The 25,011-nt window shown below is 51.8% G+C and overlaps 10 protein-coding genes and 1 non-coding gene; 5 read left to right on the plus strand and 6 right to left on the minus strand.

The window, feature by feature from the left end:
* Nucleotides 1-365: 365 nt before the first annotated feature.
* Nucleotides 366-2,024, plus strand: RCC_12143 (related to transcription factors; the record flags this gene model as incomplete). XM_023766196.1 has 2 exons in its annotated part: nt 366-1,909; nt 1,967-2,024. The coding sequence occupies 2 exons, from the start codon at nt 366-368 to the stop codon at nt 2,022-2,024; spliced, it is 1,602 nt and encodes a 533-aa protein (XP_023621964.1).
* Nucleotides 2,025-4,180: 2,156 nt separating this feature from the next.
* Nucleotides 4,181-5,051, minus strand: RCC_00973 (related to uroporphyrin III methyltransferase; the record flags this gene model as incomplete). XM_023766197.1 has 2 exons in its annotated part: nt 4,181-4,246; nt 4,332-5,051. The coding sequence occupies 2 exons, from the start codon at nt 5,049-5,051 to the stop codon at nt 4,181-4,183; spliced, it is 786 nt and encodes a 261-aa protein (XP_023621965.1).
* Nucleotides 5,052-5,982: 931 nt separating this feature from the next.
* RCC_00974 (uncharacterized protein) lies at nt 5,983-6,927 on the minus strand (the record flags this gene model as incomplete). Its single annotated transcript, XM_023766198.1, has 1 exon — nt 5,983-6,927. The coding sequence occupies one exon, from the start codon at nt 6,925-6,927 to the stop codon at nt 5,983-5,985; it is 945 nt and encodes a 314-aa protein (XP_023621966.1).
* Nucleotides 6,928-7,891: 964 nt separating this feature from the next.
* RCC_00975 (uncharacterized protein) lies at nt 7,892-8,811 on the plus strand (the record flags this gene model as incomplete). XM_023766199.1 has 4 exons in its annotated part: nt 7,892-7,907; nt 7,966-8,440; nt 8,497-8,748; nt 8,802-8,811. 4 exons carry the CDS (start codon nt 7,892-7,894, stop codon nt 8,809-8,811), a joined length of 753 nt encoding a protein of 250 aa, XP_023621967.1.
* A 1,521-nt stretch (nt 8,812-10,332) lies between these two features.
* RCC_12286 (uncharacterized protein) lies at nt 10,333-11,961 on the plus strand (the record flags this gene model as incomplete). The annotated part of the gene is made up of 1 exon (XM_023766200.1): nt 10,333-11,961. The coding sequence occupies one exon, from the start codon at nt 10,333-10,335 to the stop codon at nt 11,959-11,961; it is 1,629 nt and encodes a 542-aa protein (XP_023621968.1).
* A 387-nt stretch (nt 11,962-12,348) lies between these two features.
* On the minus strand, nt 12,349-12,453 carry tRNA. One transcript has 2 exons: nt 12,418-12,453; nt 12,349-12,384 (listed from the first exon to the last, which is right to left on the minus strand). It is a non-coding gene; the product is annotated as a tRNA-Pro (tRNA).
* A 756-nt stretch (nt 12,454-13,209) lies between these two features.
* RCC_00976 (uncharacterized protein) lies at nt 13,210-14,246 on the minus strand (the record flags this gene model as incomplete). XM_023766201.1 has 2 exons in its annotated part: nt 13,210-13,729; nt 13,786-14,246. The coding sequence occupies 2 exons, from the start codon at nt 14,244-14,246 to the stop codon at nt 13,210-13,212; spliced, it is 981 nt and encodes a 326-aa protein (XP_023621969.1).
* Nucleotides 14,247-15,900: 1,654 nt separating this feature from the next.
* Nucleotides 15,901-17,862, plus strand: RCC_00977 (related to multidrug resistant protein; the record flags this gene model as incomplete). XM_023766202.1 has 2 exons in its annotated part: nt 15,901-15,924; nt 15,991-17,862. 2 exons carry the CDS (start codon nt 15,901-15,903, stop codon nt 17,860-17,862), a joined length of 1,896 nt encoding a protein of 631 aa, XP_023621970.1.
* A 755-nt stretch (nt 17,863-18,617) lies between these two features.
* RCC_00979 (probable FACT complex subunit spt16) lies at nt 18,618-21,704 on the minus strand (the record flags this gene model as incomplete). The annotated part of the gene is made up of 1 exon (XM_023766203.1): nt 18,618-21,704. One exon carries the CDS (start codon nt 21,702-21,704, stop codon nt 18,618-18,620), a length of 3,087 nt encoding a protein of 1,028 aa, XP_023621971.1.
* A 292-nt stretch (nt 21,705-21,996) lies between these two features.
* RCC_00980 (related to mitochondrial carrier protein) lies at nt 21,997-23,391 on the plus strand (the record flags this gene model as incomplete). XM_023766204.1 has 3 exons in its annotated part: nt 21,997-22,217; nt 22,285-22,291; nt 22,369-23,391. 3 exons carry the CDS (start codon nt 21,997-21,999, stop codon nt 23,389-23,391), a joined length of 1,251 nt encoding a protein of 416 aa, XP_023621972.1.
* A 252-nt stretch (nt 23,392-23,643) lies between these two features.
* RCC_12098 (uncharacterized protein) lies at nt 23,644-24,799 on the minus strand (the record flags this gene model as incomplete). XM_023766205.1 has 2 exons in its annotated part: nt 23,644-24,275; nt 24,334-24,799. The coding sequence occupies 2 exons, from the start codon at nt 24,797-24,799 to the stop codon at nt 23,644-23,646; spliced, it is 1,098 nt and encodes a 365-aa protein (XP_023621973.1).
* Nucleotides 24,800-25,011: the final 212 nt, after the last annotated feature.

Here is a 25,011-nt window from a genome sequence, read left to right on the forward strand (position 1 = left end):
ACTGTGAAGACAAACAAGGGTGGTGTGGTTGAACGAGATGCACGAGCGCCGAGCCGAACTCGCTGCCGACAGGAGCCTGGGAGGTTCTTCAGCCGATCCGGCTGGCGGCAGGCTGAGGCTGAGAGCCCGCATGCCGCCAAAGCTCGGCTAGCTGCTGACAGCAATCAAGCATGCCCCCCATTCGTCCCGCGCGTGGAAGTGCTGCATACTGTGCTTTCGTTGGTGACACAAGAGCCCATTTCAATGTCACGAGAGCACATGCACCTGGCTGAAGCTCTTGAACCAAGTCGCGTCAAGTGGGTACTATATCGCTCACGAGAGTCGCGATCCTCCTCCAGCAGCCAGCCCATGGAAAGACACTCGAGATGGCGTCCCCGGTAGCAGAAGAGAAGCAGCAGGCAGGTGCGGTTGAAGAAAGCGCAAAACCGGCATCGCCAGCTCCGATTGCCTCACCCAAGCGCAAGCACAGCGAGGCGACGACGGAGAATGGACTTGGCGAGAACGGGGCGGGCAAGAAGAAGCGGCGCAAGGTCAACCACGCGTGTGTGTACTGCAGACGATCGCACATGACTTGCGACCTGCAAAGACCATGCGCACGGTGTGTGAAGCGGGATATTGGCCATCTCTGCCACGATGAACCYCGGGATCCCCCGAAGAGGAGCAAGAGTGATATGGGCGTGCCAGAGATTGCGCCTGCTCCGAGTGAAGGTGTGGACGCTGTAGCGAATGGACAGGCAGAGTTGGGTGCTGGAATTGGTAGAATACCATTCTCGCATGCAGAAGAAAATGTGGGAATGGCATCCACCAACGGGAATGGAGCCATAGCAATGCCACTTCCTACTTCTCCCCCTCCAATCCAGAGACCTATACCAACTGGAAGTAACACCAATAATGCCAGTGGCTTGCTGCAAAACTATGACTGGAACAACAGCAATGTGCGAAATCAGTTCCAGGACATGCACCACCTACACCCGAACTACATGTTTAACACGTCTGAGGTTACAAATGAGTATAACTTGCTCAACGACTTCCTTAGCAACTCGATCATCGATGATGGTGGAATCTACACAAACAACGACGATGTGCAGGCCTTGTTCAACGATCCACTGTTGGCAACCTCTTCCATGAACGCGCTCAATGCATCTCTTCAACAGCCACAACCCACGAACAATGCTTCATCCTCACGACCACCCGCTCAGACGCAAGCAGGGCTCGAGATCTCCCGTCCAAGCTCGGCCTTCCCGGTCGACACTCGCGCGAGGGATAAGTTCTACATGACAGCCGCTGACCCTGCTGGCCTCTCCTCCGCCGAAGATCGCCTACATAAGTTGCTGAAGGCGAAATACGACGCCGGAATGCTAAAGCCGTTCAATTATGTCAAAGGATACGCCCGTCTGAACCAGCACATGTCGTCGAATCTCAGCCGCGAATCCTCTATTCGGATACTTAAACAACTCGATCGTTTTCGACCGAAGTTCCGCGAGGCAATGCACTCTTTGACCGATATGCAGCTTGTGCTGGTAGAAATGTGGTTCGAGCGGAGCTTGATGGAGTACGACCGAGTGTTTGCGAGTATGGCGATTCCCGCATGTTGTTGGCGTAGAACGGGCGAGATCTTCCGTGGGAACACCGAGATGGCGGAGTTGATTCGTGTACCGTTGGACAAGCTCAGGGATGGCAAGCTGGCGATACACGAGATCATTGCCGAAGACAGTCTGGTCAGTTATTGGGAAAAGTTCGGCGCGATTGCTTTTGATCAAAGTCAGAAGGCTATCTTGACGAGCTGTACATTGAGGAGGCCGATTGCTGGAGCGACAAATGGTACGACGAATGGTGGTGGGAGTGAGGTGCCGATGGAGACGGTACGGTGTTGTTTCTCATTCACCATACGGAGAGACAGCCATAACATGTGAGTGTTGGAGATCCTGTCTCTACGACGAGAATGTGGATGCTGACATGATCATAGCCCGTCACTGATCGTTGGCAACTTCTTGCCCATAACACCGAGACGCGAGCCGTCATGAGGACCAGAAAAGACAGGCATGCACATATGCGGATTGGATAGCGTGCCAGCGAGCACATATCTTTACTATTTTGTATCGCGACCATTGTGATACCCCATTGGTTAGCGGTCCGACATTGCACAGCTACCGTGAGCGTTTCGTAGAAGATGTTCACCAGATGTGGGGTATCGACGTCTTTAATTCCTAAGCAAGTGAGATGCTGATTGGTACCTTACAGATATTCATTGGCGTTTGACAACATAGGCAACATCAAACATGAGCTGACGTGAGTAAAAATGAGGACCTGCTCACACATACCAAAGCCCAGTGATATTGAATGTTGTCGCCCTGCCTGCAGCAGTTGAGCAACGACAGCATGAGTAAGAAGACTTCAGAAGAAATTTGACGTTCCACACTTGACTTTCTGGAAGGGTGCTTGTTTTGGTGCTTGTAGCTACCTGATCGCGAGCGTCGTCGTCGTTCCACTACAAGACTGCTTTCATCGGCTCTTGCACGCGATTTGTGCAGTGACAGCGAGTAAGGATCTCCACCTCTGAACAGCCTGACCAATATGACACGCTATCTGTGAGATCACGATTGAAGCAGGCTTCAGCACCTTGGCTACAATGTCATCATCTTCTCTTTCGCCTACTCTTCCTAGCAAATCAGTGCCTCATCACAACTCATCAAAACACATCTCCCTTTACATTCATCGTACAGCTGATCGACCATCAGCTCCAGAATCGACACTTGCCTTGAACCTTGCCTACCTCCTCTCCTTCACCGCCTTATTGCCCCCTTCGTCATTCCCACTGCTCCCCTGTGGCCTTCTCAAAAGTCTCGCGCAAAGCTTCTTGCTTCGTCCATGATCGACCCCACTTTCACAGACTTGCGCTGCGCATCCTCAAGCCTTCGCAGCACTCCAACAACAGTTTGCCCTATTCCTTCTAATAMTGTGCCTGCGAAGTCTTCAACGCTTTGAGCATAGAACACGGCTGAGAGATTGGTAACATCGGCAGTGTGGCAATCCTTTGATATCGCAGGGGTGGAGCGCCGCATGAAGGAGTTAACTCCGTACGCTGTCAACGTCCATACAACTGATGTCTCCTGTGACATCTATCTCGCTTTCTGACAATCCAATTCAGTGACTTCGCCGCGTTACCCGAGCAGGTGGTAAACATCACTTGACGAGCTACTTCAATCAACAATCATCATTATTCGCCTTCCAAAGAAGACATAGCTGAAATTCACCTTGAGAAACAAACGTGCCCCGCGAAAACGCCTAGTGGAGAGTTTTCAAGTTCAATCCGTCTCTACAAAAACAGCCACTCGTCATCGGCCACCCACAACCTCCTCCCTACTAACAAACTCTCCCTTCCCTTCCAACCCCGGCGTAACAAGCACCTCCCTCAACCCATCCAATCCACCCTTTCCTCCCCCCTCACCCATCCCATCCAATCCGTCCAAGCCCCAGAATCCATCCTCAACAACCCACTTCAGCTCCCCCTTCCCACTCAAAACCTCACAACTCCTCCCAACAACCAACAACCCAGGCGGTCGACTCCCCTCACTCTCCACAGCCTCCACTACATCCCCCAATGTACTCCGTATAACTCTCTGATCCGGACAACTAGCCCTCTCAATCACCGCACAAGCCGTCTCCGCAGGATACACATCCCCTTTCCTCTCCACAAGACTCGTCACGAGATCTTGTAATCTATGCAACGCCATCAAGAAAACGACCGTTTGGTTGGGCAAGTACGCAGGAGGGTCCGGACTTGCGCCTTTCCTTCCAGTTCCAGTGCAAATCAACACTTGATCGGAATATCCTCGGTGAGTGACTGGTATCCCCGCAAAAAGAGGTGCGCTTAGAGAGGATGTGATCCCAGGAAGAACCATTGCTTCGAACCCATGCGTGCGGAAAAACGCTACTTCTTCGGCGCCCCGGCCATAGAGATATGGATCTCCTTGCTTTAATCTCAAAACTGTTTTTCCCTCTTTCAAAGCTTCCAATCCCATACGGTGAAGTTCCTCTTGCGCGGCATCGGCATTTCCGGGGAATTTCCGCGCTATTTGGATCGGTGTTCGTCGAGGAACGAGTTCGAGCACGGGTGCGGGGACGAGTTTATCTGCCAGGATGAGGTCGGCGGAGCGGATAGCTTTGAGGGTTGCAGTGGTTAGGAGATCTGGATGGCCTGGTCCTGAGCCCGCGAGGATGATTTTTCCGCGAGAAAGACGGGCATCTAGTGTGGCAATGTTCAGGACTGGGTCAGTCTCCGCAGAAGAAGTCGTTGTCTCGGATTTGTAACTTTGAAGAATTTGTTCAACATCCTCGTCTGTGATGGCCGCCAATCGCCGAAGAGGCCAGTACTCGCAGATCTGCGACAGCCAACGCATGCGCCTAGCTTTTGCGGCTTCGGTATCTGTGGGTGTGACAAGTTTGTTGAAGGTGGATGTCTGGCCTGTGTCCTCGTCGTCGACGTCATAGTCTTCAAGATGATCCTGTTCCAAGATCTTCCTTCGTACAGTTCCTAGACGTTCGACTGCAGGTCCAATATCTTTGGGGAGAGCGGAGGCGATTTCTCGCCGGATTCGTGAAGCGAGCTTGCAGCCTTTGCCAGAGGTTGTAACGCCGATTTGGAGAGGCCCAGAGGTATGGACGGAGAGGAGGGTGAATGTGCAGAGGTTGGGTGCGTCTGCCACGTTCACGGGTATGCGAAGTCTTCTGCATAGTGTAGATATCCTTGTGCTGAGAGCACTTTTGCCTGCTGATGTGACAAATACGGCGTCCACGACCCGCTCCACCTCTTCCCTTCCCAGTGTTGTCAAATCATTCTCGTCAAAGTCTTTCTTCAGCCATTCGACTGTGTTCTCTTCAATTTTCTTTGCTAGACCGTAGTGGAAATTTGCCGTCTCGGGTGCGATGAGAATGGGCTTTGCGCCCACTTCGAGAGACCGACTGCATCTTGCGCCAGCGAGTGGATTCGAGCCAATTATGAGGTGTATATGCGAGGTCGAGTCGACCGCTGTGAGGAGGTGGGTTTGCATTGGAATTGGTGGTCTAGGCCTTCTATCTAGAGGAATGTGGATTGTTGAGAACAATGAATCACAAAGTGTAAGATGTGGCGTGGAATGTGTGTCCCTGGGATGATGCCCGGTTTAACAAAGCATGTGAGGGGGCGATGACGGTCAAGGGTCGGTTATGGGTCAAGGTGGCCACGAGGAAAACAATGTCTTCATGTGGGCCGCTCAGGTTATAATCATGTCATCTTTGGCCACACTGTGAGTGGGTGAGCATGCTCAAAACCTTGTTGCTTATCAGACTTATCGAATCTCAAGCACGCCTTGGCGGCGAGATCGCAGCTGTTCGCCGATCTTCGGGAGAAAGCCCGCGGAGAAACTTTGTTCTGTCTTGGAGATGAGCAAGTAGGTCTTCGATAATGAACAGCCCTGCGGTGCTTCTTGTCACATGCGGTTGGGTCAGGAGATTTTTGACATGGCCGTCCCCGTCTGCGAAGACGTCACGGAGAAGAGGACGGGTTCCTGATTGAAGAGAGCTGTCAGGGAGTTGAGACAGGCAGTCGGTCAGCGACAGGCCTGGGCCTTTGAAGGATGGTCGCCATCTCCGCCAAGTGATGTTCCTTTGATCGATGCGCTCTGGTTTCGCCTTCCCACTGCACCGCCGACGGTGCCACCGAATCTTCGTGCATCGTACAAGTCATCCATGTATGGCTGTGGTCTTTCTCATTGCCTATCGCCATCGTCTTGGAGATCGTCGGGCGCTTCTCATCATTCGATCTTGCCAGTTTGACATTGCCGGCCATCTTCGAGGAAGTCTCCCAACAATGACGTGAAGTCGAGTGTCTCCTCCAGCATGTTGGAGATGCAACCTCTTGACCAATTTATGCTTTTCGTCTTGCAATGCTGCCCGTTTTTGCTTCTCCGTCCCGTAACGTAGAATATGTCCAGGATCTCCCATCTATTCCATTCCATCACCATCCCTCCCCATGACAACATCCAACGCTCTCCTTTCCAAAGCAATACTCCTCTCCAAAGCGCCCAGCTTTGCCATGGCAGCCATCAAACTTGGGTCCTGACTCTCCACTCTGACCTTCTCCCTAACTCTCACATCATGGCCCCTCCATGGGAACACCTCATTCGCCTCATCATTCAAGGCCGGCTTTGCCCCTCCAAACGCAGTCGCCAGTCTATCCCTGAGAGACAATCCGCTGTACGATGCTGCCGCTCCAGAAGCACTCGCCCCGGCTGTTGAAGTTGCAGCTTCAAGCACACGGATGTTGAGGAGAATGGCGGCTTCGGAAATGCTCAGATGAAAGGAGACGTGTTCTGGGAGGGGTGGGTTGAAGGCTTGGACGTCCACCTCCTCTTCATTCCACGCTCGCTGTCCTTTGGTCCAGCCTTTCAACGCGTCTTTTGCTTCTTGAATGTTCTCATGGAGAAGTTGGAGTTGTCCGGACACAAAGTCGGCGTTCTCTTTATCGCCCGTCCAGAGAGTGGCATCGACGACGTCCAGACAGCTGTTGATGAGGGTGCGACATTGTGCCAGTTGGGGGAGAGTGAGAGTGGGCGCGGTGGGGAGGGTGGAGATGCTGAGCTTCACGCTTCCTGCGCCTTTGGGAGGGGGGAGGGAGGGTAAGCGGAGGTGAATGTCGCCCTTGACGATTCTCGTGCCGACGCGAGTGATGAAGCCCTTGAGGTGCTCGGATCGGAGGGAGGAGAGGGGCAACGTAGACCCGGGCTCGGCGGGCGCGAGCAGAGATGCACACTCTTCCAACCCGGACTTGAGCGATCGGAGGGTCGTTTGGAGGCAAGTCAGCAGCCAGGACAATTCGCGGGCGAGCACTTGGGCTTCTTCATCGTGCACTTGCTCGGCAGCGATGGGCGGGAAGATCAGTGTCGACATTTCTTCATCAATTCATCGATCAATTCATCAATCAATCCGCCTCGATCGTCATTCATCCATTCACACACCCTTCTCACTAGTACAGTACAGTACAGTAGAGGTATGATGATCGATATGATCCACGTTGCATGTGAAAGCTGCACTCGGGTGACCAGCCTGCACTGCAAAGCTCGATCCTTCCGTCACCCCAAAGCCCGATCGGAGGAATGCAATGCCGCAATTGGTGCGCTTGAGCCCAATTCTCCGCGACGATCGAAATCTGCACAGACGGGATGGCCCGAGCTGCTGTCACAGTGCTGCTTGGCTGCTTTGTTGATGACGAAAGACAAAGCTCTCCTGGAATTCGGGAATTCCCTCACCAAACAATACCTTGCCTTTCCCCAGCGTCCGCTTGCATCATCCACATTACTAGTGCTTGCTACCTTGCCTATACCATCCTTCTGGCGTCAACATCCGTGTGTGTCGGCGTCCATTGATAATTCTCCTGACTCTCCACCAACTACAACCTCGGGTACTCACGACCAGAAAACCGCCCAAAAATTGACTCGGGCAGTGACGTCTGCGTTCCGTGACCGCTCCAAACTCTRCTTGCGCCCAAGCCAACTTTCCCATCACGCGAACATCAGCATAACGACCTGCGGCCGGTTTCCTCGCACCTCCATCTCTTCCTGTTCCCCCACCACTGGTTCTCGTCGTCCTGTCGACACATCCCYCCATCCACGTTACATCCTGCATTTTGGCATCCCTTTCCCTGCTTGTCCTCTCCATATTCCTAATCATCGCCCTAATCGCGAAATTGCGCTGTGACCGTTCCCGCGCGCCAAACAAGACAGCCGTTGACAGCGTGCAACTCTGTTTTTGCCCCGACTTGAAAGGGTGCAGCATACCCACGCGAAACACCCTCCCTTACCAGCGACATCAACCTCAACGACTCTAGCAGTTATCCATCTAGAAATCTTTCGCAATGGCTGCCGGCACGCGTAAGAACGAACATGAATCCGCTTCGACCCCACCCATTGTACTAACACACCTCTGTAGGTGCAATCCTCAGCTTGGTCGCGGTGATCCTCCTCGCCGGAGGCATCGTCATGCAATTCTTCATCGTCCTCTCTGGTCTGGGAACTTCGCCCGAAAACAAGGTCTTCTTCCTGCAATCCACCACCGATGGCTTCAACGGCCAGTTCCACGGCGGTGATGTTCCCAACCCTGTCCGCTGGACTTGGCTCGCCATTTGCGGCGTTGATGGCTCCAACAACGCCAACTGCGGACCCAAGGGTGCTGCCATTCCTTTCGACCCTAGGCGCAACTTTGGCAATGACATGCTGCTTGGTGGTAACTCCTACTACTACCTCAGCAGGGTCTCCTGGTCGTTCTACATCATCGCGCTCTTCTTCTCCGTCGTCGCGTTCTTGATCAGCGTCGCTGCTATCGTCGCGCGTCTTGGAGCGTACCTGACTGGTTTCTTCGCGTTCTTGGCCATGGCTTCCCAGGCTGTCGCCGCTGCTCTGATGACGTGAGTTGAACTGATAATACAGGAGCTCGATGGCATGCTAACAGGCTCCCTTTCAGCGCATGGACTGTTCGCGGCCGCAATGCCCTCAACAAGTCCGGCCAGACGGCTTCTCTTGGAAAATACGCCTATGGTTTCACCTGGGCAAGCTTCGCCTGCTTCTTCATCGCCATGGTCCTCTTCTGCGTTGGAGGCGGTGTTGGAAAGGACAAGAGCTCCTCCTCCAAGTCATACTTTGGTCGCAAGCGAAGCACGCGTAGCCGTGGTTCTTTCGTCGAGAACGGCGGCACATCGACGCGTGTCAAGGATGAGTATGTCGTCCAATAGCCAAACCTCTAGAAATCGTTATTAACATTTGCCGCAGGTACGAGTAAACTCGTCACTCAGATTTGAAATTCGCGCGATCGAGAAGAAAAGAGTTCAGATTCTGCTGGCAATATCCTCTAAAGCGGGCGGAACGGACGGACGGCACGCCTTTTTAACGAAGTCGATTGTTTTATGACCCAATCCCCTGAATACCACTATACATATGCACGTGTACGACGTCGAGGAGGAAGAAATTGAGGAAAATGACGCGTTCAAGATACCACAGTTCAGGAAGGCAGAGACGGAGAGTAGTAATGTGTTTGTGAGAGAAGAGTTGTAATGAAAGACCTATTTTCATGACTGTGCTTGTGTCTTGTGGGTATGTCGTGTGGTATTAATAAGGTTGGCGTCTCTACAATGATCCGTGGTAATATGGCTGAGCTGCCGGGCTACCGTGTGGAATATACATGCTTCCATGGTTCGTCCATTGGGCTGTGAATGCCCAGTACCTATCCATTTGTCTTTCGTGCCTTAAGGGGTATCGCCTKCTTGGGAATTTGTCCGCGAGTGACTTTACTTGCAGATTTGTCACGTATTTCTTTGCCAATTATCCTGGATAATGAACTTCTATGTAGTGCGAATATCGTGGTCTCTTCTTCCATTCAGCTTATGTTAGAAGGGCTGACATTAGAAGATGCAGGAAAGATTGGTTGCTGGGTGAACGAGGCGCCATTCCTGTGTCGACTTTTGAAGGCACACGGAAATTCATTTGCGATTTGGACTTGTACGAACAGACTGTCCGAGTGGGTCTTAACACGGTCAAATTACAAACAATCTGGTATAATGTAACATGTTTCCTTTTCAATGTACTTCTCTTCGTGATCGTTGTAATGTGTACTCGAAGATGGATGTTGCTGATTTTCTCTACCCCAGCCCTAACCCTAATTACAACGATATCGGACTATTGCACTTCAACTCCACCTTCTTCTTCTTCTTCTTCTTCAACTTTATCGCATCTCATCTACGACTCATGAACACCGATACTGACATCGGAGCGGATTATCAGGCGATGATGACCGTGTCCGTGTCCGGAACACATAAACAACCATGTGGCAGCTTCACGGCACTGCCGCAATCCTTCCTTCAGCTAGCGGCGCCCATCGCCTCTTCGTCAGCCTGCGCACTTTGACGTGTCTTACACTCACCAAAGCAGAAAAGTGCATAGAGCCAAGCCCGGGCTCAGTGTCACTGCCACAATATTTCCTGTAGCAGGCGGCGGTCCCACATCCAAAAGCGCCTACAGCCTCAGTCAGCCTGGCTGCTTTTGCATCTTCTTACCATGTTCAGTGTTTTCAATTCTCTTCGCCTCTACTTTTCCTTCCTCGCATCGCGTGTAATGAACACACTACGATGGCTCTTTCGCTAGCAATGCATGCCCAGACACAACCACTAAGCGATGCTTGACAGGGAGAGGAGACTAACCGAAGGGACCACGGCAGATTTATGCATGGAGGCATAGATCAGTCGTCAAAAAACTGGAGTATTATCACGGGAGCCATTTCGCCTTCTTATGAAGTTGATCGAATATCATGGCCGAGATATTCGGAACGGCCGCGAGCGTCGTCCAAGTTGCCGAAGCTGGCCTCTCTCTAGCCACAACACTCTACACATACGCTCAATCGGTCAAGGGAGCCGAAGAAGATATCAAGCGAGTCGCGAGGGATGTCAAACTTCTCGCAAAAGTGCTGCAACAACTTCACCAGCAGATACAAGGAAATGGGAGGGTCCAAACATGTACGGAAGAAGCTGTTCACGATTTAGAGGAAGTATTGGTTGGCTGTAAAGAAGCATTTGGAGAAGTCAACGAGGTGTTTATCAAATCTCACTCCGGAAGGAGTACCCTTTCCATGACAGACAAGCTCAAATGGCCCCTAAGGAGTAATAAGTTGGCAGCGCTGCGAGCGAATCTGGAGAAGTTGAATACGACACTCCTGCTCATTTTGAGTGTTTTGGCGTACGGGACGAGGATGTCACAAGAGAGAGGGGCGACTGTTGATTTTAAACCCGATTTGACGCTCGAGAAGCTGCAGATTCAAAATCTGATGCAAGCTAAACAAGAAGCCATGCAACGTCATGAAGAGCTCGATAAGGCGATCTCGAAGATTCCAGATGTGTCCAACGGGGAAGCGAGAGTGGCGTCGGCTTCATCTGACGCGATTCCATCCGGTGTAAGAGTGAAAGGTTTGGCACAGGGGAAAGGAGAGAACAGGGAGCAGCCCTCGTCCTCGACCGACAAACTCACTCTACTTGCATTGCCGCCAGAGGATCAACTTCATCCAATTCAAACTCAGATTGCCAAGAATGTTGAGCCGCAAGATGGCGTGTCCTGTCAACTTGGAAGATGTACTTTCAAGGTCAGGGCGCTGACAGACATCATCAATCTCGCGACCACTCAATGGGAGTCGCACCGAGTTCTCGATTACGAGCCGATATCTTTTTGTTTGGATGGTTCTGTCAAAGCGATTGAAGCATTGAAACCCGTTGAGAAGGATGCCTCCGAAAAAGACGCCTCTGAGAGTGAACGCAATCGTGCGTTATCGTCCTCCACATGGATGTCAATGGCTGAGATTGACCCGGATGATATAAGTGAGGTTTTGAATTCACAAGCCGTATGGTCTACTTCACGGGCGCTCTCAACTACAGACTCCAGCATCATGGCCACATCAACTTTGCAATCGGATCACGTCCCAGCAGTGCGTACAAATCGCCGCGATAACCTCGAGCTCCAACGTCGCAATCAACCTGAAGCGTTTTCCAGAGCCTCGAATGGATTTCCCAAGACCCCAATAATACAAGCTGAGAAGGGCACAGGATTGAGTCCGTCTGTCGGTACTGTGCACCCGTTGTCTGAACCGAGGAGGGTTGCAAACATACGGCGTAGTTCGCTGTTGTCGACATTTCGGAACCGGACAACGTCGATGACTCCAACTTCTCTTCAACAGGATTTGTCGCGTGATGAGGTTGCACCAGAGTCAGCGGGTAATAGACATGCATCTCTCGGATCCAAGGAGCGTGAGGGTGACCCGCAGGACATTTGGGTAGCGCCTCGCCAGCAGATGGAGAGTGTTGGAATTATGCCCCGAGGTAATGAGAGCATTGATGATGAGGATGTAGCAGTTGCTGGTTTGTTGCGAAGATGGGTCAAGGTAGTTGCGTGAGCCGTGTAGAGCTCATGTCATATTAGGTATGTCAACGAGCTGACTTCAGCATGAGTTCTTCAATCTCGCGATCAAGAATGTTATTCAGGAGATCGAGTACGACGTTGATCTTTTGGAGCTATCGATCGAAGGTACTTGCACGCTCCGAAAGAGGACATTAATCTAGGACACCGCCAAGTTTCAAACACTTGTCAGTATCAAAAGATTTCTACATCCTGCTAGGCGTGGACTGGGCATAGATTCCCCAAGCTTCTCGGCACTAGTAAAATAGATAACGTCGCCGCCATACATGACCTGATAAAGCCAAACTGGAGCTACAAAAAGAGGACGCTCAGGGGCTGGCATGCTGGCCATTGATACGTCCAAAAAAAAAGGGCAAAAAGAACTGGGTCGATCCGGGGATTGAACTCGGGACCTCTCGCAAATGACACTCAGGGTGTAACGGACATGTAGTCCCCCTAAGCGAGAATCATACCACTAGACCAACCGACCGCAGTGTGCTTGACAACCAAGGGTTACCAAGGATGAGAGAGGAAAATCTTCCGGCGTTCAACAMGCTTTGACCTACGACACCGAAGATAGACCGGAGCTCAGATGTGCTCAGTGATTGAAGTATCCAGCTTTTACTTGTGGTATGTTCTCCAATGATCAGATCAGACGTTACGTATCTAAGCAGACAGGAGATATGCGCATGTTGATAAAGCGATATGTCATCTGTGAACGATATTGTCCTTGAAGTGTGTATTTTCAGCGTCGATCTTGATGGTGCGTGCTAAACCTTGCTGTGTGCACCAGAATTCTCTACCGGAATTCACGTCATACTGTGGATGCAACGTGACAGACTCCAACAAGTACCAAAAACCTGCGTGGTCATCGCATCTCACCGACCCCGTCGAGCTGCAAGCGTACGGAGAGCATTGCAAGAAWAGGGGTCTCACGCAAGATACCGTGCTMACGGTGCGGGACTATGGCAGCACTTGACCACGGCCTCAACGATCCCAGATTTTCAGCAGCCATCCAAATTCAACGAGCACATCGCTTCAGAATTCCAGTGTACCTTTGATTGCATCGAGCCTGTGGCCGCCTGGGGGAAGAAGACGGTCAGGAGTGACGTCCACCTTGATTCCACAGACAATTTTTTTTTGTAATTGCAGGCACAGAACTATTTCTCTTGGCGAGAGGGAACGGGTACTGATCAATCGCTCATATTTGGTATCAGATTTGCGACAAAGTCTCAGGCCACACCTGCTACATCTTCGCCGCGGGACTCTTCTCGGCGCATTGGAGCAACTCGGCAGCAGCGTGATGGCCATGCGCCTTCGCAACTTCCAGAGCCGTTTTTCCGCAGGAGTCGCGGATAGAGACATCCGCACCCATCTGGAGGAGCATTTGAACAACGCTTGGGTGTCCGGACGTGGCAGCATCGTGAAGGGCAGTTCCTAAGCCGGCACATCTACGCATTACAAACGAGAACTCATCGTTTTCGTACTTTATTTTGTTAATGTCAGGCGGGCAGCGCTCGAGAACCAGCCGTACAACATCTTCTGCATCGTCGGCTATTCTACCCGCGGCCCAGTGGAGCAGCTGTCCCTGGAAGAAGGTGTCCGGAGGGCAATGGGCGAAGAGCTGCTTGACGATGGCCAAAGGCGCAAAGGACACAGCTGTGGAGAGTGGCGTGAGATCCATTTGTGAAGTTGTGTTTGGATCAGCGCCGTTGTCCAAAAACCATTGTATCAAAGGTTCATCCGGGACTTCAGCGACGGCATATCTGCGCTAGGTCAATGCTGTGGAGTACAACAAACACGTGGTGATGGGTCAACTCACTCGAGAAGTGGGGGAGTGCACCAATCCTCCTGCTCGTTAACGTCCCATCCATGGTGCAAAAAGAGCGAAAGCATTGTCGAGGACTTTCGTCGAATCGCCGCCTTGATATTCTGGGAGTCAATGGGCACGCCGTTGTCCAGGAGTACTCGTACCAGACTCTCGCTGCCTGCGAGAATGGCCGCCAAGAGGCAGTAGTGCAGTTCATCGGGCTGTGTGCCTTTATCGAGTATATGATTGATCGTTGTTGTTGCGGCGCACACGTCTCCAGCATAGCAGAGTGATTCCGCTTTGGTGAGCTCGGTCCAGGGCTGAAGCAGTCGATTACGTATGTGCTGTTCGTCACTAACGACCTTTGGCGGTGGAATAGGCTGAGATCCTTCGAACAGAGACATATCGAATGGAGGCAGATCCTCCAATCGAGGCATAGCAAACGGATCAAGTGGAGGCGAATCGTGGTCCATGGTGGGTGTAGTAGGAGTGAGGGCGGAGAGTTGAATGATGCGGGGCAATGCTCGAAGCGTAGCTCGGTCTTTGGTGGAAACACATGCGGTCAATTAGACGCACTTGAGGCTGTTGGGCGAGCTCGTGAATGGAGTGTATATACCTATGCCTGGGTTTCCCTTCTACTACACGTCGCCACGAGATTTTTCGTCATCTGTCCATTCCATACGGTTGTTGGTACGACTGACCGGGGCACCTTGATCACGCAATCGATAACACTGTCCGGAAATGCACGTAACAGTATGGCCTTGAAGATGCCGATAGAGTATTCTGTAGCAGTCGAACATCTGCTTGCCAAGTCTTGTTTTGGCAGAACCGCCGGAGAGCGAGCAGGTGCCTGGGCGCCTTGATTGCCTTGACGGCGGGGATTAAATCCTCATGGTCGACTCCAGAGGCTTGGGATTGCGCCGTGACTATGTTGGTCAATTTGCCTTTGTGAGGTAAATGGAGGAAGGGAAGATGGTCTCCTTATTGCCGACCTGCCCTATCTGTGTGGATGGGAGTCGGCTCGATCCCGGCAAGTTCCGTCCCACCACTGTCGGTCCTGCGACTTCTGTCCTGATCTGTTCTATCCTGACAACATCCTCTCGTCATTTTGTGGTCGCATTCCATCTTCACCTACCGGGTACCACTATACACATGCAGATACGCATACGCACATTGCACTGTATGCGCTGTTAGGAATCTGGAATGCTAATTCTAGCAGGTGGGTCATATCGTCCCAAAAGGAGACTGACGCAGCAAAATACACCCTTCTTGCGGCTGCGCTCCATCCCAACGCGCTTTTGGAACCCACGTCAGCGAGCTCCTCCACGTCGACGAGGTCATTTCTTCTTTTACTCTCATCTGACTGCGGAGCTGGATTCCAGACGCGGATCATGACATCGCAATCGGGCTCCACCACACTGCAGACGATGACTGCGATGACTTCGCTCACGCCGACAAGTTGTCTATGACACGCTTTGCACACTGGAAGCCGACAGCGTGGGAGCCACGAGCAGCAAGAATAGCGTTACACTAACTGTGCTGCCGATCTCAGTTTCTTGGGTCTCACAARATGCACTTGAATCGCGTGAAAATGAAGGCTGTCATCMTCCGACTCTCCCGAGAAAGCCTCTCAGCAACTCAAATTGTGTCAACGGTTTGTCTAGATGTTCCCTTTTGATCGCCTCTCAACTACCGCTATTTCTTTGCATATACATCATGAAGTTGCATTCAGAAAATGTCGCGTGGTGTTTCGGGTCCCCACACTTATCCGTACAACCATAACCCAACGGAACCCTGTCCAAATCGCGAATCGCGAGAACTACCACTGCAATTAGCAGCTCCGCGTTGAAACCTTGCATCCCCGACGCGGTGAAACAACAACCAACTGGGGTCTGCAGAAGACCTTCATACTCCAGTCGAAACTCCGCATCCCCTTCCGCAGCATGATGGCATCACCTCCATACGATTGTGGTACACGCCGCAGTATGAATCCTTCCTCCACCTTACCACATCAGCAGTCAGCTTAGCAACGATCCGCCACGCCGACCGACCGACATATAGCTACTTTACGGCCGTCCAGGTCACAGGAACGGCGTACGTGTTACCTCTTGCAGAGAAATCTACGAGATGTCACAAACGCCTAGAAGCACAGTAGGCACCGTGAAGTCTTGGAACAGCCGTTACAGCGAATTGACAGACGATTCTCATGCTCTACAGAACCGACCCATTGAGGAAGTTGAGACAGCGAGACTGCGACCGACAACCACCGAAGAGTTTCCATGGCTAGCGCCCGAGTTCGAACCCATCCGTACTAGAGGTGTCAACACTTCGACCCCACCTCAATGGTTTAATGAAGGTCAAGCATTCAACAGACGGGCATCCCAACGGTCGAGGCGATCGCAGAGGAGTGGACCCAGGGAGGAGATTGTCGACTTGCATCTAATTGTCTCGGATCTCGATTACTATGCTGGAGCCGTCCACGATTATCAGGCCGCGGAAGAGGCGCTCAGTGATGAGGAATGGGATGAAGAAGAGATGCAAGGCGCATCCCCCAAGCATGATGGAGAGGCATTTGGTCAGATCAAAGTCGTGCGAGCTGTATCGAAGAGTTCTGGAACGAAACTCGGCCGTGGTGGCACTCTAAGACGCGGCGCTTCCAAGAAGTCTTTCAAGGGCGAGAAGGACGCGAACCTTGTCGATTGGGATGGACCCCACGATCCAACCAATCCCAAGAATTGGACCAAGAGGCGAAAGTGGATGGCCACCATCACAGTCTCTCTTTTCACCTTTATTGCACCGGTCTCCAGTACAATGGTCGCTCCAGCGTTGCAAAGTGTTGCGGAGGATCTCGGCACTACCGATAGTGGACTCTTAACCGAACTGGCAATGTCTGTGTTCATTCTCGGATTTGCCATCGGGCCTCTCTTACTTGGTCCTTTGTCAGAGCTATTCGGCAGGAGAATTGTCCTTCAACTTAGCAATGTCTTCTTCTTCATATTCAACCTAGCTGCCGGCTTTGCAACTACTAGCCCACAGATGATCGCCTTTCGTTTCCTCTCCGGTCTTGGTGGAAGCGCACCACTCGGTATTGGCGGAGGCGTGCTCGCTGATATATGGTCCCCAATGGAACGCGGCAGAGCAATGGCCCTCTACTCATTGATGCCTCTCCTTGGACCCGCAATCGGTCCAATCGCTGGCGGTTTCATTGCTCAATACTCCACCTGGCGCTGGGTCTTCTACTCAACCTCGATTGCCGCCGCTTTTATCCAAGTCCTGGGCCTCTTCTTCCTCAAAGAGACCTACGCCGCCGAAATCCTCAAGCGGAAAAAGAACAACGAAATCAAGGCGACAGGTAATAAGGACCTCTACACAGAATTCGACACACCGAATCGCAGCTTCTCCTCCCACGTCGGCACAGCTTTGTCCAGACCTTTTATCCTCCTCTTCACACAACCCATCGTCCAAGTCCTCGCCCTCTACATCGGCTACGTCTACGGCGTCCTATACCTAGTCCTCTCAAGCTTCCCTATGCTCTGGCATAACGTCTACCACCAGTCTCCTGGCCTCGCAGGATTGAATTACATTTCCCTCGGACTGGGGTTCTTCATCGGAACACAAATTGCCGCCATCTTCGCAGATAGAATCTACAAATCCCTCCGCGCGAAAAACGGAAACGAATCAAGATCGGAGTTTCGCGTTCCTTTGATGTTTCCGGGAGCAGTCATGGTGCCCATTGGCCTCCTGATCTACGGCTGGTCTGCACAAAACAAAACTCACTGGATAGTTCCCAACATCGGAACCATGATTTTCGCCGCAGGAAACCAGCTCGTTTTCCAAAATTGTCAGACATATCTGGTAGACGCTTATACGCGGTATGCAGCGAGCGCGATTGCTGCGACAGCGGTGTTTAGAAGTTTGGGAGGGTTCGCGTTTCCGTTGTTCGCGCCTTATATGTATAGAGCGTTGGGGTATGGATGGGGGAATTCGGTGTTGGCGTTTGTGGGCATTGCCGTGGGAGTGCCGGCGCCGTTTATTCTTTGGTGGTATGGGGAGGGATTGAGGAAGAGGAGTACTTTTGCTGCTGGGTAGCGGGGTGGAAGTGAAGAAAGAGAGGGAGGTGGATGTGATGACAGGGTATGATTATGATTGTGGTTTTTTGTTGCATTGCGTTGCATTTCAAGGAGGTTTACTTGGGATGCTCCTAGGATGAGAGCTTTTTTGATTACTTGCTTACTTGATGAATGATACTCCTCACTATTCATTYATATGTGAGAGAATGCTCCCGTCTGTACTGACCGATGAAATCACTGCTTCATCTTTCAGATCGTTGACGCCGGCGGAAAACTCCTGTGCATCTCGACGTGCTCCAGCCTTCCTTCTACATGGCTCATCTCACAAGGGACATGGCATGTACATGCCTTGAGCAAACGGAAGCTGAGAGGCTCCATCCGTGTACTACATGTCAGCTGGTTAGGGTAGCAAGGCAACAGAAGTTATTCTTGTCCAGCTAAAAGTGAATCCAACAAGTCTCTGTCATCAACTTACTTCTGCCCGCTGTGGTGATCAATGAACACACATGTATTCAACTGCAGCGACTATAAAGGAAGAACGATGGACATTTGTGAATGCAATGCTAAGATTCGTTCGTCTTCTCAACGCATGTCCTGGTAGCGCGCCAGAAAACAAAGGTATACAAACTACAGTATTCTTCGGCCTGGTTTCTCGCTATCCTCCCTTCCCAGCGTTCCAAAGCTACGTRAGAAGCATCTCGTAAAAGTGAATAAAAACGCCCGCTATCAAACAGATTCCCAGTCCAGCCTGCTTCGAATCTTGCGCGGTACATCTCACCGCTTCTTCGACTTCGTCTTAGACTTGGATTTGCCCGCATCCTCATCATCGTCATGTCCTCCTTCACGATCCTTCCTCGCAGCCTTCTTCTCCATATCATCCCAATCATCTCCTTCCTCGTCGTCGCTACCATCCTCCTCGCTAGCATCTGCACTTGCGTCGTCGTCAAACTCACTCTCGTCTTCGGAGCTCTCATCACTGGCGAGATCCTCCTCTGAGACTTCAAACGCACTCTCCTCTTCTTCCTCGTCCTCACCATCGGAATCACTTTCGTTGGAGAGGAAAGACCATCCACCATCCTTGAAGAACTCGTGAGGGTCTTGGATCACAGTCTTCATGATCGTTGCCCAGTTCAGGTTGAGGGGACCTTCAGTAAAGGGGATGTCGACACTATCCAGCCAATCTCGTACGCTGTCGAGAGATTCCACCGGAATGGTGTTGATGTGAGAGGGTGGTCGTGTAAAGTCCTTGTAAACGATGACCATGTCGAATTGCTTCAGTCCGAATTGAACACGCTCGAGATGCACAACCTCGATGTCGTTGAGCGTGACGACCATGAAAGGTGGTTCCGTCAATTGGACAAGACAGTCGGTCGTAGGCTGAATGGTGACGGAGCTGCGACTCGGCACACCGTTGAATCCCAAGTCACGGAAAGGCATGTCAACGGAGATACCTTCACTCTTTCCGGCATCGGCAATCTTCTCGGTGAAGTTGCGGAATTCCTTGTCAAGTAGTGCTCGTCGTCTCTTCTCTTCCTGCTCGGCTTCGAACTCCTCCTCATCACCATAGCGGTGCTTACGCTTCCGGTTGCCAGTCTCGTCGAATTGCATCTCAGTCGCCTCGCGGTAGAATTGCAGATCCTTGACCTTCTTCTTGCCCACCATTATTGGGTTGTGAAGGTGGACATGGATGATGACAATCAGCTCGCCGACACAAGGTTGGAAGAAAAGATGCTTCACGTTGCTGAATAGGATGTCGACCTTTGCAGAGCCAATGTGATTGTAGCGCAAACCGTTCTGGTGAATCTCAACGGATCCTCCGACACGCTTGCTCTCCATTGCAGGTCGCAGGTAGATACCATCGAGTCTGAGTGGGCGGCGGTTGCGGATCTCAACAAGCTTGTCTTGCTCCACAACATCTTCCATGTCCTTCTTCTCTTGCTCCTTGCGAACGGCAGCCTTCTTGATCTCGGTGATTTGATCTTTGATGTCTTCCATGCGCTGGTTGTCCTTACTACGGAAGGTCAACGAGCGAATAAAGTGTGCACCGGGGTCCTCAAAGGGTTGATCATCCTTCCTGCCCACACCCTGGCCGGGGGAGAGAAAGTTGATACGAAGATAGCAGAAACCACCTTCTGTGCTGGTGGTGGCGTTCTTGACCGTGTTKATGTGGAAGGGTACCGGACGGCCCATGATGGGGAGGATCAGTGAGTAATTCTTCTGATCGACCAACACTTCAAGCTGCTTGACGCGGGATGGAAACTGAGTGTCCCGCTTATAGGACTCGAATCGCTTGAATTTCTTTTCTTGCGTACCGTTGAGGTTGCCGTGTCCTTCAGTGTATTGCGCCAGACCGTCCTTTTGCTTCTTGTCGTGCAGCTCCTTTTGATGGGCTCTGCGGGCCGCTTCTCGCTCTTCATTCTGTGTGGTACCACCCTGGCCCCGTAGACGAGTCTTGGTGATGTTTGAAGAAGCGACAGCTCCCACACGTGGATCCTTCTTCGGCTTGGCTTTTGGCTTCTTCTCTTCCTCTTCATCGTTGAAGAAGAACGAAGCGCTCTCCATGTCGCGCGGCGCATCCTTGGTGAAACAGTACGCATCGGATCCGGCAGTCACGCGGACTGTGTCACTCAGCAATAGAGAGTATGTCCCGTCACGCTTCTTGTCGCGAGGACTTGGGTTCTCCAGGTTGGAGAATCCTGTGGTAATTGAGAATGTCATGCCGTCCTTCAACTGGCGGACATTCTTGGCATTGAGCACAAGAATGTTATCCTTGGCCTCGATACCAATTCCTGAACCAACAGACTTGACAAAGTGCTCCACAAGCTCGGGCTTCTTTGCCTTGATGACAGCAACTGCCTTGTTGTAGACATCCTTCGCTTGCACACCATCCCGAAGCTCCTTGATAACCGTCTCGTGCACCGAGAGCAGCAACTTGTACATGCTCTCCTGAGTCTTGTTCGGCTCAACCAGATATGTCCGCGCAATCATCGAAGCATATGTCTGATATCGCAATCCCAGAGCGGAGATGATGACACCCGGCTGGTGTAGGTTGTTGTCGTCCGGCTCGCTGGCAAGTTTGAGGTCGAAGTTGCCACCGCTCTGTACGATTGGCGCCACGCTCCAATCCAGCTGCATCGAGTCAAACTTGCCCAATCCTTTGATGGCGCGGAAGAACTTTTCATCGTCCAGTTTGTCTCCGACCTTGTTGGAGAGGGCCTTGTGGGTGATTTTCTTTTCCTTGTCCAGAATATCCGACATGGTCTCGACGAAGTAATCTCTCATGACATATGCGGAGGCACTGGCAGCGTTTCTGATCGCGCGCAGCTCATTCTCGTCTTTGACAGCCATGGCTGACGAGAGCGCTGCGCTGACATCCACCTCCTCGATCTCTTTGCTGATCTCTGCCAGTGCAGTCTTCCACTCGGTCACAAATGGTCCAGTGCTGGTCTCCTTGGTGAGCACGCCGACCTTCTTTCCAGCAGCCTTGATCGTCTCCGTCATCTTCTCGAACTGCTTGGTGTTCTCCGCGGCATCCTTGCCCCTCACCAGCACCTCGACGGGTGTCTTTCCGTTTTTGAGAACATCCAAATAGGCTGCCTTTTTCTTGGTGGTGACAATGTACATTGCCTCGAGGGTGATGAGAAACAGCGTGGCCGGGAACTCATATCCCAACAGCCAGAACTGCGTACCATTCGCCTTGTGGAAACCCTGGGTCTCGTCGCTTTTGCCCATAACAATAACGATGCTGCCCACGTCACCAAAGACATGGTTGCCGCTGCGCTTGTCGGCCTTCCATGCGGTGATCAGCGCGGAGAGGCGGTTGTGAAAGGCCGTCGGATCGATGCTGACTTCCTCCGCCATGATAGGCGATGTCGAGGGAGCCGTGCAGGTGTAACGGCGATGGCGGTGTTGGAGGTGATGGTCGGGGAGGAGGTGACGGAAGGATGAGAGGGAGAAGAAGATGTTTTGTCCAACGCGGCGACGCGAGTTCGTGATTGAAACGAGAATGGGAGCTTAGGCTGCAGCGTGGTCCGAGCGCCGATCCGCAAACTGATATGGCACGTGCGACTCTTGCTCGTCGACTTCACTGCGGCAAGATCGATGTTGAGATGCGATGAGGCGGTAAATATCTTATCTTATTCCCAATTTGGGCATGAACGACAGTGTGAGTCAGGGCAGTGATGTCCCAGCTGGTGCTCGGACAAGCAATCACGATGGATATCTGGTGGAGAAGAAGGATCGAAAGAAGAAGAAGAAGCGCAAAGAACATGCGTCGACGGGCTTCTCTGCCGCCACGATGCGAGCGCTGAGTGCWCGTCTCTTGACCTTTTACTTTCGAGCGCCCATCAAAGCCTTCTTCCGCCCACGAATAGAGTAAGTGAGGGTAGATGAGGGGATTGATCATCCACATACATTATTTGTATCTCTGACGATGCTGTAGTTACATGGTATGCTATCACTCAAACAAGGCCAAGAACCGGACTTGTTCAAGACTGCGAGTTGAATTAACCTGATCACCTTACAGGGCTATGCGCGGGCTATCAACCCTCGCATCCAAGCGGGAGAAGCGTGGAGCTGGCGTCTGTCTTCACCCGCCCTCCTCGCGTMGGCGGTCAATCAACATGGATGGAAGTTCCTCCCCAACATGGTTCTGCCCCCTCTCATTGCCAACACTGCCGTCGGAGCGGTCTTGTACACGGCATACTTGCAAACTCTGGGTCTGATGCATGAACCATCCTCCCGTTCCACCAAAAGAGTCTACCCACCCGCCTCCCCACTCACCTGCTTCTCCGCCGGCTTCCTCGCCGGCTCGGTTCAAAGCGTACTCGCAGCACCTCTCGATGCCCTGCAAGTTCGCTTCCACTCCACCGAAATGGCGGCTGGAAAGTACGCCAACATGTGGCAATACGCACTTCGTAAGACGAATGAAATTGGCGCCCGAGGAATCTTTGCAGGCTGGTCGCTCTCTTTCGTCCGAGATTCTCTAGGAGCCGGAGTCTTCTTCGCCACTTTCGAATACATCAAATCACAGGCATTTTACAATTTCGTCTCCACATACTATGGTGATTGGGGAAACCTCTCCAAGAACCAGAAAGAGAGCATTTCCGCTCAAGCGAGTATCTATGGAAGACCGGAAATACGGCCTCATTATATGGTGGAACCAACATTCCTCCTCTTAGCAGGAGCCGCGGCGTCAATTTCACAAGCCGTGATTCAGCATCCCATGAGTCGAATACAAGAACTTCACTACGGTCGCCTGGCTTGGATAGATTCCCACGACCACGCGAAACCTGGAGAGGTCAAAACACGAGCATTGAAGCTCTATGCCGCAGCTTATCGAAAATCGCTAAAGCATTGCTATGTCATTGCTAGGAAAGAAGGCGGCCTGCGCCGTTGGTTATACCGGGACTTCTTCATGAGTACTTTGAGACAGGTTCCAAGTACGAGTGCCGGCTTGATCGTTTTTGAGATTCTAAGGCGGAAGTATGGTAACGACGATGATGCTGTTAGGATACCCAAGGGCGGTTACGATATTGTGCTGCTGTGAATGAACAATTTCTTCATCTCTCCCTTCTCAAGAACTCTGCAAATCAGCCCGAAGCTCAAGACGAATAATCTCAGTGCCGTAAACTGCTCCCCGTGATGAATAACTTTTTTTTAAGGAACCAATCAGAGCGTGTGCCTTCAAATCTTTCGAAGCCCCCTAGAGCCTATATAAGAGGAAGGTATGTTCGTTTCGATTATATTTAACGCTCCGCTTCGGCCTTCGAACTGGCCCTTCGCTTCGCTATGGGAGTTCTCAGACCTCGCTCCAATCAACAAAGTACGTCAAATTTCGATCTCTTCTCTCAGCAACTGCAAATGCATGCGCCGAGTTCAAATCACCCAGCAGAAAAGGATACTCAAAAGTCGCCTGCCGTCCCACTTTCACCAACTCAGGCTCCTTCTCCAACCTCGCGATCTGATCTCTCCACATCCTAACCCGATCTATCCATGCATGCCGCAAGTCCGGCCTCATCATCCCCAAACCCTCTAATCCTTGACACAACATCACATTTCCCCAAAGTCGCTGCCTCCAATCAAGGGCTGCCTCCGGGTCTTCTACCCGTTGATGGTCTTCATGATACAGCCAATCAACAGGAAAGTTCTCCTGGAAGTCAGGAGCTGCAGCGGTTTCTCTCATGGCTTGCCAATGCGGTCTCCAACGACTACTTTTGATCATCCAGCTCAGAGCGATGCTGTTGCCCCCACCACTGCCATACCCCGCAATGTCCGACACACAGTATCTTGAAAACTTGAGACGGGTGTCGACTTTCAATCTCCTCGACTGTGTGTCCTGTTGGAGAAGGGCAGCGAGATCTGGGGAGAAGAGTTCCCCGTAGATTGCTAGATTGAAGAAGGTCTCTGCTGGTTCCGCATCGATCGTGCACGCTGACCATTAAATCAGCCATGAACCATAAACTTCATTCATCATCGAATCACAACTCACGGTCGCTAACACCTCCACTCCAGAAATCCTCAATCGCATACCACTGCTGTCCCACACACTGATCAATGATATCAATCACGGGGTTGATAATCTCGAACCTCGCGAGATGCAACTCCCGAATCCTCTCCATACTCAACCCACAATGCTGCAACGCCAACTGCAGCAAACCCGAATTCCCCTCTCGACATCTTCGCGCAAATTCCTGCTCATTAGCATCCGAGATCCGTGCCCAATTCCCCAGCTCCTTCGCCGTGGCCATGACAAGGAACAGCGGACTCGGACGGAAAAAGACATCCTTCTGCGCGGCTGCAAGTCTCAAGATGTCTTTTGGKGTTGCGGCTGTCATACAGCTTCGCAGTATCCTGCATGTCGAAGAGAGATTTGTGTAGTCTTCGATGTTGTGGATGTATTCTGGCAGCATGATTAGGATGTCCCGAGGGAGGTTTTCTAATGTCGAGCTGGCCATTGTGATGGAAGGCGAGGAAGCCAGATGGGAGGCGATCTGCTGCAGTGAATGTTGATGTAAAGTATATGTATACATGTACTGTGAGTTGGTTTGAGCCGCTCAGCTGACGTCACGTCCTCCAGATCCTCCCGGTGGTCGCAGTGTCTTCTCAGCAATGCACAATTAGGCATCAGAGTTTTTCATCCAATCAATCGTAAATCGTAATCATCATA

The sequence above is a fragment of the Ramularia collo-cygni genome (assembly GCF_900074925.1).
Source record: "Ramularia collo-cygni strain URUG2 genome assembly, contig: RCC_scaffold01, whole genome shotgun sequence".
Taxonomy (NCBI): domain Eukaryota; kingdom Fungi; phylum Ascomycota; class Dothideomycetes; order Mycosphaerellales; family Mycosphaerellaceae; genus Ramularia; species Ramularia collo-cygni.